The sequence below is a fragment of the Myotis davidii genome, unplaced genomic scaffold, assembly GCF_000327345.1.
Source record: "Myotis davidii unplaced genomic scaffold, ASM32734v1 scaffold3, whole genome shotgun sequence".
Lineage (NCBI taxonomy): Eukaryota > Metazoa > Chordata > Mammalia > Chiroptera > Vespertilionidae > Myotis > Myotis davidii.
Window position 1 is genome coordinate 285,616 of NW_006295062.1, and position 13,825 is coordinate 299,440.

A 13,825-nucleotide genomic window follows, 5' to 3' on the forward strand; every position below is an offset into this window, starting at 1 on the left:
GGGGATATATTCCTAGAAGTGGGATCACAGGGTCAAATGGGAGTTCCATTTTTAGTTTTTTGAGGAAACTCCATACTGTCTTCCATAGTGGCTGCACCAGTCTGCATTCCCACCAGCATGCACTTCCTGGACTTGTAAGTCTATTTCTTTCACCAGGTAGAGGAAATTTTCAGTCATTATTTCTTCAAGTAGGTTTTTAATATCTTGCTCTCTCTCTCTTTTCCTTCTGGCACCCCCATAATAAGAATGTTGTTAAGCTTGAAGTTGTCCCAGAGGCTCCTTACATTATCTTCATATTTTTGGATTCTTGTTTTCCCCACTTCTGATTGGATGTTTTTTTTCTTCTTCATATTCCAAATTGTAGATTTGCTTTTCAGAACCCTCATTTCTACTGTTGAATTCCTATGAAATAATTCTTTACTTTAGTTAATGTATGCTTAATTTCTGTTTTGTCCTTTTTCATGTCTTTGACATTCTCACTAAGATCCTTGAAAGTCTCACTAAGTCCCTTGATGTGCTCATTAATTCCCTTGGAGCTCTCATTAAGTCCCTTGAAGCTCTCATTAAGATCCTTGAGTAACCTTTTAACCATTGTTTTGAACTCTGTATTCAGTAGTTTGCTTGCTTCCATTTCTTTCATTTGTAACATATTTCTTTGTCTCCACATTTTGGCTGCTTTCCTGTATTTGTTTCTATATATTAGGTAGAGCAGTTATGTCTTCTGGAATTGGTAGAGAGGCCTTGTGTATTAGGTGTCCCATAGGGCCCAGTGGCTCAGTCTCCCGTCACCTGAGTTAGGCACTGTAGTTGTGCCCTTGTGTGGGCTGTGTGCAAAGTCTTGTTGTAGTTGAGCCTTGATTGCTGTTGGCTCACTGGGAGGAATTGATCTCAGGCCAAGTTGCTGTGCAGGAGACACCCCCTGTGGAGCAGAACTTGCTTTAGTACGGCTTGGGTGCTCACTAGTCTGCCCCTTGAGTGTGTCACTTGTGAATGTGTAGAGTTGTAATCTGGTATGGTCTGAAGCTGCTCACCGGGTGCACTGGTTCAGGGACTTCCTGGGAGTTGCAAAGCCAGCCAATACCTGGGGCCACCCATCAGGAGCTACAGAGAACTCTACAAATGGGTGCTACTTGTATTGGGCTAGAAAGTGCCCAGATGATGCTCAGCTGTGGCACAAGGCAGGTTGGTGCTGGAGCCAAGTATTGGGCATTTTATTGATTGGTTTGAGACATGTTGACTCCAGCTGCTGCTTGTTTAAGAGATTTTAGCAAAGTCTGAAGCTTTAGCTAGGACAGGCCATTCATATGGAAAAGCAGCTGCAAACAGCTTGGGTGGGGCTGTAAATTGGATAGGGCGGCATCTCAGGGAATCACCAGGGCAGAGGGAACAGTGTGGGTCATACTGATGGAAACTCAGATATGGCTGCCAGTCAGCTCTGCAACAGGGAGGTTCCAGCACAGGAACGATGATCCCTGTAAGCACCCCTGTCTGGGAGAAAGCCACCCCTGAATTCCTGCCTCTACATCAGACAGTCTAGTTCTTTCCCAGATGTCTCTGGATTCCCCCCAATGTCGCCACCTGGCACTGGAGCTCAGGGGAAGCGAGACCGTGTAGGTTTATGTGTGGGCCCTTTAAGAGGAACAGCTGTGAATCCAGCAGCCTCCATGTCACTCAGCCATAATCCCCGCTGGTTTTTATAGCTCAAAATTATGGGGACTTCTCTTCCAAGCTCTTGAATCCTGGGATGGGTCTGGTTTGTGGCTGGGACCCCCTGCTTCTCATGGGAGGCCTTTGAGATATCCCTCCCGATTAAAAAACTCCACATTTGGGTGTCAGACCAACCTATTCTGTGCCTCTGCCCCTCTTACCAGCCTCAATGTGCTTTCTTCACTTCCCTAGTTGTAGGACTTCCATTCAGCCATGTTTCAGGCAGTTCTGAGTGATAGTTGTACTGTATTTTAGTTGTAATTTTGATGTGGTTGTGGGAGATGGAGAGCACAGGTGTTTATCTACACTGCTATCTTGGTTCTCCTCTTTTTATTTTTTTATTTTTAAATCCCCAGCAAATACAAAGAACCAGGAACAGTGTAGGAGCTTATTTGTTGCATGAAAACATTGCCTATCCTATAATACTTTTCCATGAAAGTATATCTCATTCAGCGGTTTTGTTTTTTTAGCCCCTTTTCTTTGAAAAATGTTTGATTTAGCGATTCCTTTTAGTGTTTCAATGCATTAAACACCTTACCATGTAAACATGATAATATTGGTGTTTTACAAACTCTTTTTGTTTATAGTCTTGATAGGCTATTACTAGTCACTGGGAAATGAATATATAGACATACATTGGAGATTTGCAGGTTTGGTTCCAAATTACCAAAATAAAGCAAATATTGCAATAAAGCAAGTTACATCAATTTTGCGGTTTCCCAGTCCATATAAAAATTATGTTTACATTACACATTAGTCTATTAAGTGTATAACAGCATTATATCTAAAATGACAATATACATACCTTAATTAAAAATACTTTATTGCTAAAAAATGCTAACCATCATCATTGCTTGCAGTGAGTTGTAATCTTTTTGCTGGTGGAGAGTCTTGCCTTCAACTTGTAAAAAAATGAAATACCTGTGAAGTGCAATAAAGCAAAATGCAATAAAATGAGGTATACCTGTATATTACTCAAATTATTATATTCCTAATACAGTACTTACTGTATTAGTCTTGCCTTTCATATTGTGAAACAATAAGGTTTTGTCATTATCATTAGAGCAATGCCCAAAAATATTCAATGATGAAGCAGGGCTTCTAGGCTGCCTGAATGACTTACACGTGTTTCCTTTATATCCCATATCCTTGTATCATTCTTCCTGCTATTCTGTAGAGGAGGCTGACTTCTGTAGACTGCTTCAGCAGGCCTCCCTTTCCCTTTCGCTTCCAGTAGGCAAAGGGAGGAGAAAGAGCAAGAATGAGAGTGAGAATTGACATCCGAGCTGTTAGTTTCATGACGCCTTAAGGAAAAAAAAAAGAGGTGATATTCATTTAGATACATTTCAGCCCTTAGGCATGCTTGTTGCCATTTTAACTTTGTAGAAATTTGAAAATGCTGTCAGTTAATTTTATAGGATTTTAGAGCCTGACCTTTTAAATAGGAATATATAGTAAGTTCTCACTTGAAGTCCCCATAGGGTTCTGCAACTTTAATTGAAATGACAGACAACAAAACTCGGTCTATTATAGGCTAATTGATATAAACAAGAATTTAAGCTCCTATAATGTTATAGTGAAATGACAGTGCATGAGGTGACATTATTCAAGGACCAGTTATAATGTAAAACTTTTAAATTTACTAGCAGTTTTTGCACCTCTGCATTACTGAAGTTTGTTGCTAATCTGTTGATGGTCTATGAACCATCTATATTTAGCAAAGGTCTAACTCAAAAGAGCATCTTCAAGTGTTTTGTGGGTTAGAAAATGCATACATTATTGCAGCCTCTTCTTCATGCTTCTCCACTGCTCTTCTGGCCTGTGAGTTTTGATACTAATTGATTTCCATTTTCCTTGAAGATCGAATGCATCTTTTGTGCGGTATAGGTAGCCAACATCAGGCCAGGGAGAACTTCTGACCCTTGGGGACTCAGATTTTGGTACAGCAGTTTCATGCTAAGCCATAGGTAGTATGAGACATTTTAAACATACTTTTCAACTGATGTGACAGTTGTGCCTTTCTTTCCTAGTGAGCATAAGCATCCTGTTTTTAGGAAGATTAACAGAAAATAGCTAGCGGTTTTGCTTTGCTAATTTTTTTGTTTGTTTGTTTGTTAATCATTTATTAACCATTACACATTTAGTGTTTCATTCACTAACACTGATTGTACTGGGTCCATCCCTATAATATTAGTTACTTATTCATTCATGTATTCCATACGTTCATTCATTTTTCCATCATTCAATGTGCTTTGCTAACTTTAATAGGTGGAAGTACATTTTCCTTATAACTTGTTAGAGAAAGTTTGGGTTCATTAAAAAGTCTTTTTTTAAATGACTAAGCATTTCAAATCTTCAACTAAATGGATAAAAAATTGAGGTTTGACAAGTAAGTTAAAAATTGTGTGACAGTATTTTGATACTCAATTATGGACATTTTACATATATTTATTTATAACTAATTATACAGTTAGCAGTCAAGGATGTCTTTATAGAAGATGTGTACTGAAATGATATCTTATATTTTAGTAATGAATTTAAATTACAAATTTTACCAAAAATATGTAATTCTTATAGACCATGTTTCCTTCATTTTTCTTATGTGCAGAATGAGTCTTATATGTAGATTTCTATCATGAGTTATTCTGCTTTGACAATACGACCCAGAATCTCATTAGAGGGCCAGGGTGGAAGGGAGTGTCAGATCAAGGGCTAGATGCAGGAGACTGAGATAAGAAGCTAGAGGGGCAAAGGTGATCTATGGAACAGGTGAGCCGTAGCCATCAGAATATTGTGTGTATGGTGAGCTTGTTGTACGTGGTTAGTTCCTACCTTCTGTGTAGATTTGTGGCATTTAATAGAATGTTTCATGGTGTTATAGCTTAGAGAGAACATTGCTTAGCTGCCAACTGATTTGATGCTTGTCAAGTCTCAGAGACATTAGTATTAGAAAAGTAGCATGAGTCATCTAGTCCATTCTGCTAAATTGTGAATCATAGCCTGAAGTAGTGTTTTATCTATTATAATTTAGTATACTGTTGCAATCATTTGTAATGCTTCAGTGGTGTTCTCATTTATTTTTCTTTGGGAGGTAAGTTTAAAATATCAGCAATTGACACTAAGTAACTTGAAGAGCTTTGTAAAAGAATCTTTCAAATCCTTATGGTGGTTGTAATGACTCTTAGCTTAAGTTTTGCCAGTATCACATTGGAGATAACATAATTTTTTTTCTTTTTTCCTGCAGCAGTGATTGGGTTATTATACCCCTGCATTGACAGGCATCTAGGAGAACCCCATAAATTTAAAAGAGAGTGGTCCAGTGTAATGCGGTGCGTAGCCGTCTTTGTCGGTATAAATCATGCCAGCGCTGTATCCTTTTTGCTGTAATGAATGCATAATAACAAAGCAGCTCCCGACAAACCAAAGGTTAAGGGCCCCTTGCAACTTCACTGTTGTCAAATGGTGATATGCCCACTGAGTCATAAAAAGAATGCGCTTCGTATTGTCAAAACATCACAGTAGCATCTATATGTGTGGGATTTAGCCTCTCGTTTAAATCCCATATAACTTAGAACATTTGGATGTTTAAAACATTTACATGTTTTTCTTAAGTTAGGTTACTAAATTATTTACATATAGCTTTGGTAAATCTAGGATTGAAACAAGTAAATTTTCAAAAGATTCCTTTCCTCTTTTATCATTTAAGGTTTGGCAGTAAAGACTTGTGGTGGCTTCAGGTGCTGGTTTTTTTGTTTTGTTTTGTTTTTAATTTCAAGAACCTATAATTTTAAAACAAGACTGTTATTTATTGGTTTTGATCAACACCAGGAAACCACATACATGTTCTTAAAGGTGGCATAATAGAAATATCTAGCTTAGACCATGGTCAAAAAGAACTTTTTTTCCCTTAGTCCTTTTCTTAGTCCTCACCTGAGGATATGTTTATTGATTTAAAGAGAGAGGAAGGGGGAGAGAGAGAGAGAGAGCGAGGAACTTCAGTCTAAGAGAGAGAAACATCGATTGGCTGTCTCCCATGCATGCCTGGACCAAGGATCAAGCCTACAACCTAGGTTTGTGACCTGACTAGAATTGAACCTGCAACCTTTTGGTGTATGGGATGACACTCCAACCAGTTGAGCCATCCAGCCAGGCCAGGGACATAATTTTACAGTTTGATCATTTAAGAATTCTGACATTTTATTTAGTAATTAATGATCATTTTTTATAGTGTCCTAGCTAGAAGGACAAGTAGCTTCTATTTCCCTTCTTCCCTTCTACCTCTCAGAAAAAAATGTCTACCCCCAGAGCAAAAGTTTTTGCCCTCATAAGGCTTTCATTCTGTCATCCTCCCTACTTCTCCCTACCCCAACTTTCCTTTGTAAAAGAGGATCTGGGGAATGCTAGTTCAGTCTTCCCTCTTCTAGGAGATGTTGCTTACAGAATGGTTGTGGCGGAGCCTGTGGTATTGGGAAGAGCAGGAAGTGTGACTCAGACTGCCCACCATTTCCTCTTGTAACTGCATTGGGCTCGGCTGGTAGTTGGTTGGAGAGAAGGTGGGTCATGTGGCAGCTAGATTGCTGTGCCTTTTACAGAAAGTACTGTGTTTTGGAGAAGCTTGGGAAGAGGAACCAAGGAAAGAGCAGGGTCCTCTATGCTAAAGACACATCACATCTGCTGTTCTGTTCCCAGCGTGCTGGCCCGTGGAGCTCTGTGGATTTGGAGGGCTCTCAGTGGCTGTTATTATGTTGGTTTTCCATTTCCTTTTGTATTAAAAAATTTCCCAACATTTTTAGTTTGGGGAAAATTTTTGATATTTAGCATTTTATAACAAACAAACCTAATGATTAGGAGGACTTAAAAAGATAGACTCATGGAATATTGTATCTAGAAAAAAACTTAGAGATCACCTAGTTTCACATTTTCTTTATTAAGATAATACAGATGAAAGCTAGTGAGGTTAGGTGCTTTGCCAAGTCTTCCATCTGTAAGACTGGGCTACAGCTGAGACCAGACCCCAGAGATCCTGATTCCAGTCTGGGGAATGTTCACTCTCCTGTCAGGAGCTCCACCAGTGTGTAAATGCTCTCTATGCAGTGGACTAGACCTTTTCATCTCAGACAGTTCAACTATTTTAAGTTGAAAAATGTAAATAGCCTTTTCCTAGAATTTAAAAATGTTTATATATCTAATTTAAATTCTTTGCTTTGGTCTTTCTTTTCTTTCTCAATCAAATACTAAAGTATGGCAGTCTTAGCTGGACCTCCTTTAATCCAAACATAAAGTGTTTACATATTTATAGCATAGACTTAAATTAATTTGACTTCATAAAATCTCATGGTACTGTTTTTAAGGTTGATGTTTTACCTGTTTACCAAAGAAGCCTCCTTATTTTGCTTGGTTCTTAATGAAGTTAATTTAGTTAGCAAGACAGAGCTCAATGTCAAAATCTACTCTTTACAAGAATGTTTTTGTATAGAGAAATCAGAGCTCACAAGCTTCCTTCATGGAATTTGAGGCATTATGTCTGCTAAAGAATAAGCAAAACTTTTTCAGAAAGCATACTGGTAACCTGGAGGTTTCTTGATAAATCTAGCCTCAGCAGGGAGTGACCTCGAAGGAGAGGCCCCTGACAGCTGAGAGGTAAGCACACTGTGCTCAGGGCACCAGCTGGTTGGGTGGGGGTGTGTGGAGGGGTGAATAGCAGGGTGTTAAAGGAAGGAGGAAATGGTTTCAGATCCCTCTTTTGAACTTCTGCTTTCTTCTCTCCAGTTGCAGCATGGCCAGTTTGGCGAGATAGGTAGTCACCCCCGGAGAGCTGGAATATAGAGCCAAGATGTGGCCTTTGGGACATAGATAATGTCCTTTTAATAATACTTGAAATTAATTCCTTTAGTGTAATCCTCTAGCAAAGAAATGGGAAAATTGAATGTATAAAGCTGCGTTTTGCTCAGAGATTTTAGAATAGAAAAGGGCTGCACATTTGTGAATTGACGCTTAAGTAGGTGATGGAAATAAAATATCGTTTGTGCTAACTGTCCTATGCCAGAATGTCCCAGGCACCAAAATAGCTTGGCAGGTTGCAAGATAATATTCGCTTCAAGGCTTTATCCTCAACAAATTAAAACTAGAACAGTTGACATAATAGAAAGGGATACTGTGTCCTTGGTACTCTTGTTTCTGAACTGCATTATTATAAAATGTGTCTGCCAGTAAATCATATAGAGAATGTGCACCCTGTTAAATAGCTGTCAGCTCTTCTATTTTCGAGTTCCTGTATGATTCTCAACTAACTCTCAACCTGTTTGAGAAGTAATATTGGTTTTCTTTTTATTAAAAGTATGTTTCTGTAGTAAATCTTGTGTTCTGAGCCCACCCGTTAACATTTTTAGCAAAGAAAGCAGTTCTCATATAATGGGTCCAATCTTATAATTGGGAACGTATATAAAGTGTTTTGTCTTTGTTTTCTTAGGAATTACAGGTTGGTAGTATCTATTGAAATATCATGCCCTCTGTGTCTGAATGCACTGTAGAATAAGCAATTAATTCCCCTTTTAATAGTAGCATGTCTGATTTTAGAAAAATGAACAGATGATATTATTTGGTTATAAGTTTTAAGATGACTCTTTAACACTGACCTCAGAAAGTGGACTTTGATAACAACATACAGTTGTCTCTCACACTGGCCGCACTCTCCATTGGACTGTGGTGGACTTTTGATAGATCTCGAACTGGTTTTGGCCTTGGAGTAGGAATTGCTTTCTTGGCTACCTTGGTCACTCAACTGCTAGTCTATAATGGTGTTTATCAGTAAGTATTCATTTTGGTGCTTGTTTGCTAAAATAGATAAATGATAGCTGAATTCAGATTGAGATTTTAAAATTGGGTTAGACACGTTAATCTGAAGAGCAACTTATTTCTATTGTAATGATTTAAATAAGTATTGTACCGTTAAAAACATTTCTGTTATTCTAGATATACTTCTCCAGATTTTCTCTATGTTCGCTCTTGGTTACCATGTATATTTTTTGCTGGAGGCATTACAATGGGAAATATTGGTCGACAACTGGCAATGGTAAGCTGATGCTTATTTAATCACTTTTGTGTTATTGAGATGTAAGACAAGTTTTCTCCAAATGACAGTCCTTTTTTAAGGGAAAGCAATTTGTGAAGACAGCATTCTTTGATTTCTCTCTGCGATTCCATTGAAATAAATCATTTGGAAGAATTTAATCACAAGTATATTAAAAGTTGGAGCAACCATGGATAGGAAAGCTAAAATGTGTTATGGATAGGGTGATTTGATTTATCTTCCACCCTTTTTGTAAATTAATTTGTAGGTTTATTTTTCAAAAAGGAACAATTTTAACAGTGAAAGGAGGTTCTATTAATAACCACATTGCTACAATGACATAAATTAGAATTAGCTTCAGCAAATCAAGATGATTGATCGTTTTAGTTGAGAAGGAAGGGACATTGTTGATAACCCCAGTTATAGGTGGCAAGGGTCCGGGAGTAACATTCACAGGCCATACCAGTTTCACCAAATGGTTGCCACTTTAATCAGTAGGAGAATCGAGTGGTTTGTGATGCTGTCTTTTTGATAATCTACCCAGTTATTCTAAGTGCATTGGTTTCCTTTATTTTGAATTGTGGGTACATGTTTATAGTTGTACTTTTAAAATATTGTTTTGACTAGAAGCTTTTGCTAATGTAATAGATTTTTTCCTTTAGATTGTAAAGTGATTTGAAAAAAATATTACCTTAATTCACTGTCAAAAGTGTCAGTCCTGTCCTTAAGTTCATGACCTTCCCTTTGCTGATTCACCTTACTGAGCACTCAAAGAAACCTTTTTTGCTTTCTTTCATATTCTAGGACCCATCTGAATGATATACTGTCATTATTTGCTTGTAATACAAAAGCCTCATCTTTCCTCTGCTTTTGTCTATGCCTCCACTTCTAGAATGTGAAGTTTTCCCTCCTATCACATTTGTCATTTAATCCTAATAGTTGTCTAACTCCGAGATTCTTTGAGTAATAAAATGTGCATAGATTAATAAAGAATTAATTTTTAGATCTTTTAAGTTTAAATTGCTTTTCAAAATAAACCTTTATATGTTAATCTTTTAACCTTTTCAATTTTGCAGTATGAATGTAAAGTGATCGCAGAAAAATCTCATCAGGAATGAAGAAGGCAAAAATATATTTTTTGTATAGAGAAACAAGATGAAAAGGGCATGTACATGATAGATATACCAATGAAACTACGGATTGTAAAATTGCCAGTATGCAGTTTTTACTGTGATTAATATATATATATACATATATATGTACATATATATGTATATATATGTATATATACACACACATATATTCCTGCAATCTGTGATTGCTTCCTCTGTAAATCAGCTACAAACCTTGTGTATTTGACTTAACTGTAAGATATATATGCACTACATTAAAAATGTCGATTAATAGATGAAATTTTTAAATTAATTTTTTAAACATACTGTATATTGTATCACAATGTTGATGTGCCAAAATATTCTCTTACTGTCATGCAGAGTATAAGAATGCTTTGAACAGTTATAAACTTAGTGTAATAAAATAAGAGGAAAGCCAAAAAAAGAAATGGAAAACTGGTATATTCTCTTTTGCTTACTGTTGTTCCTGTTTATTTTTCTAATTACAGCAGTATGAGTTATGGGTGCTCTAATGTGTAGTTACTTTCTACACATTGGGGCAAAAGTAGTTTTACAGTTGTTCATATGGAAAATAATACAATAATTAATAAATAATAATACAAGAATAAACTGTTTCGCATACTCACAACTATAAACCTACTTTTGCCCAACCCTATATTTTAATGTTGTTTCAGAGAACTTTGGATGTTTTAATATATAATGAAGATGAACTTCCATAGAACATTTTTCAAACCTGCATTACTGGAGAGAGTCCAAAGAGTAATTTTCTGTTTTGGCAGATTTTACTGGAGGTAAAAGTGATGAGCAGAAAAGGCTATCAGCATTAAAGTTTTTCTCTCTGAACCTAAAAGAGTACATATGTATAAATAAAAGTAATGACCATTGGGGAATTTACCTAGAATAAATGTATGTTTTAGAAATACAAAATGACCTTCTGCAGTGCCACAAAGTGTTGAGTAATATTAACTGTTATTCGCAATATAGAATCCTTCTGCTTTTGTACATGGAACACCTAAAAAATCCCAAACAGATCTAAATGAAGTTTCTAATTCTATTGGGTTCTGTCCTTGGGTTCCAAAATCTATTGGGCTGTATAAATTAAACCACTTTGGTTGTGCTGGGTCATTGTCAGAGGAATGCCATCTGGGGAATGCCTGGGCACATAATTTCCTATCTATTCATATGCCATTAGTGAATAGTTCAAACCTGTTTAAGAATGTATTGAGATGGCATATTATGCATGTTAGAAATCTTGATAACAATTTTGTGCATTTTTTTAAAACACAACGAGTCATTTAAATATGGCTTGAATATATTTTTAGTTAACTTTTCCCTCACTTTTCAGTTTTGAAATTGATGGCAATTTTTTGATACACAAGGATGAATGAAATCTGCTTACTCTGTGTTTGTGTTTGTGTGTGTGCGTATGTGCTGAACTGAGTGAGAGAATATATGTGTGTACGTATATGTATGTGCATGTGCCCATGCTCTTTTGACATGTTAACTAGAAATTTAAAAAAAATTTGGATATAAAACCGTTGCTGTCAGACTGAGATCTTGTATGCCAAACTTTAATGTGCTTTTTGCATTTTAAGGCTGAAAGTGTTAAAATCCTAAGAGGATTTGATATTGAATAAATGTAAACAATCTTAACTATAGTGGTGGTTAACATACTACTATAATTTATTATTCTGTCTTCCAGATAATGTTATTCATTTAGAACAAAAAAGTATATTTTTAGAATCAACTTTGTAAGCACTATAAATCTTTAATAAGTTATAAGGTCTATGATGTGTTTACTTTGAAAATTGCTGTTAAAAGCAAGGTGTATTAAATACATAATTATATTCTTGGTTAAGAGTCTTTTTTTCTTTCTTGTGTTAAGTCATAGAATATAGTAATGAAGATTAATAAAATTAAGATGTATGGTTGATTTTACTAGGATATGATGAAAGGAAATTAAGTTTAGTTTTACAGTAATTGAATGATGTCATTTTGGGGTTCTTAAGTTATTTTCAAATCATCTAGAAAATATGAAAAGATGTGGCAAAAGTAAAATTGATTTGAAATTTTGATAAGTATATAGATATATTACATCTTTTTTGCAACAAAAGTAAGTAGTAAACATCTTTTAACATTGTTATATTTGGAGTGCTTTCTTTTTGTTTTGTTCTGTCATCAACATTTTTATTTAGTGTAGCATATGGCAGGATGTAAATATGCCTTTCTTATTAAGGGCAGGCTTTTGTATAACTAAGATTTGTGGACAACATTTTATACAACAACAAAAAAGTAAATCTGTAAACTATCAGAAAAGGAAAATAAACATTTAATTTAAATTATAGAGGGCAGTTACAATGAAACTCCATCACTTTTCTAGCTCAAGTTTACAAAATAAAGTCAATCCTGATAATATCACTCCTAACACAAATACAGAACCCAAACCTTAGAAATTGGCTGTTATTCCCAAGCCTTGAAAATAGGAGATAATAAAGATATTGAATCAAAAGCATATATAGGCAAAAACATAATATTGATAAGTGGTTGCATTGTTGGGGCGTGTTGCAAGCTAAACACATGTGAAGTCATCCCTGAGAATACAGCGGTCTGTGCCGTAGTCTGCCTTTGTCAGGGGCAGACTGAGCAACCACAGCCCTGGCACCGCAGCTGGATTTCCTGATGAAAATCTTGCCAGACTACCACCATTGACAGAAGACTGTGAAAGACTCAACTCCAGTTAAGGACGAAGAACAAGCCATGACATCAACATTTTCTCTTCAGCCACCATCTTTTGAAAGGGTCAAGTTTTTATGTCCTCTTGGCAGGTCACAGCATTGACTTTATTTTGTAAACCTGAGTTAGAAAAGTAATGGATTTTCATTGTAACTGCCCTCTATAATTTATATAAAATGTTTATTTTCCTTTTCTGATAATTTACAGGTTTACTTTTCTTTTGTTACATAAAATGTTGGCCACACATTTTAGTTATACAAAAGCCTGCCCTTAATAAGAAAAGGAATATTATGTATTTACATCCTGCCATATACTACGCCTCTTGGCCTGGCCTCTGCATGATCCGTACTTTTGGGTGGATTACTGTCCTAGGTCCTACATAACTTTCTTACATACACAACTACTCCAGAAGCAATCTTCACACTGTTTTGAGTCTTCTCCACCCTGTTTTTGCTCGGGTCTCCAATTGGAGCTGAGATCAACATAAGTGCCTGGGAACTGATCTCTACTGCATTGCTTTTTTGCTTTTACTACTTAAAGTTTTAGAAATTGAGGAGTTGAACTGAGACTACACAAGAAAACAATTAAAATTAGCCGGAACCCTGCTGATACTTCTGTTATAAAATTTGTTTGCACTGAAATACATTATCATCTTTAAGGTTTTTGAGTGATGCATGCATTTCACACATCTTGTATTTTCTAGGTAGAATCCAGACTTAGTCAGCATCATTAAATACCTCTCTGGTTTTCTTGGCTCACTTACCTGTATAATGGAGTGTATTCTTTGCAAGATAATTCTTTCAGTAATGGTCTTTGAACAGTAGAGGCTTACCTGTGTGTGTCTGAAAAAGTCTATTTCATTCTTGAAGAACAATTTAGTAGGCCATAGCATTCTAGGCTCACAGTTTCCTCCCTACTCCCATCACTTTGAAGATTTTTAAAAAAATATATTTTTATTGGTTTCAGAGAGGAAGGGAGAGGGAGAGGGAGAGATAGAAACATCAACGATGAGAGAGAATCATTGATAGGCTGCTTCCTGCATGCCCCCAACTGGGGATCGAGCCCACAACCCAGGCATGTGCCCTTGACTGGATTCGAACCCAGGACCCTGCAGTCCTCAGGCTGATGCTCTATCCACTGAGCCAACCAGCTAGGGCTCCTTTTTATGATCTATTTTTAAAAA

General features: G+C 36.4%; 1 protein-coding gene across 2 annotated transcripts in view; it reads left to right on the forward strand.

The window, feature by feature from the left end:
- The window catches only part of INSIG2 (insulin induced gene 2), a 26,238-nt gene extending 13,396 nt beyond the window's left edge, over positions 1-12,842 (forward strand). The window contains exons 3-6 of one of the 2 annotated variants that reach the window (XM_015567771.1): positions 4,952-5,076; positions 8,348-8,514; positions 8,680-8,779; positions 10,584-12,842. In XM_015567771.1, coding sequence (XP_015423257.1) covers positions 4,952-5,076; positions 8,348-8,514; positions 8,680-8,779; positions 10,584-10,628 — 437 coding nt within the window. In that variant the 3' untranslated portion in view covers positions 10,629-12,842. Of the gene's footprint in view, positions 1-4,951; positions 5,077-8,347; positions 8,515-8,679; positions 8,780-9,852 lie in introns of both variants that reach the window. The other variant, XM_006769658.2, reaches the window with a different exon arrangement.
- The last annotated feature ends 983 nt before the right edge of the window (positions 12,843-13,825 follow it).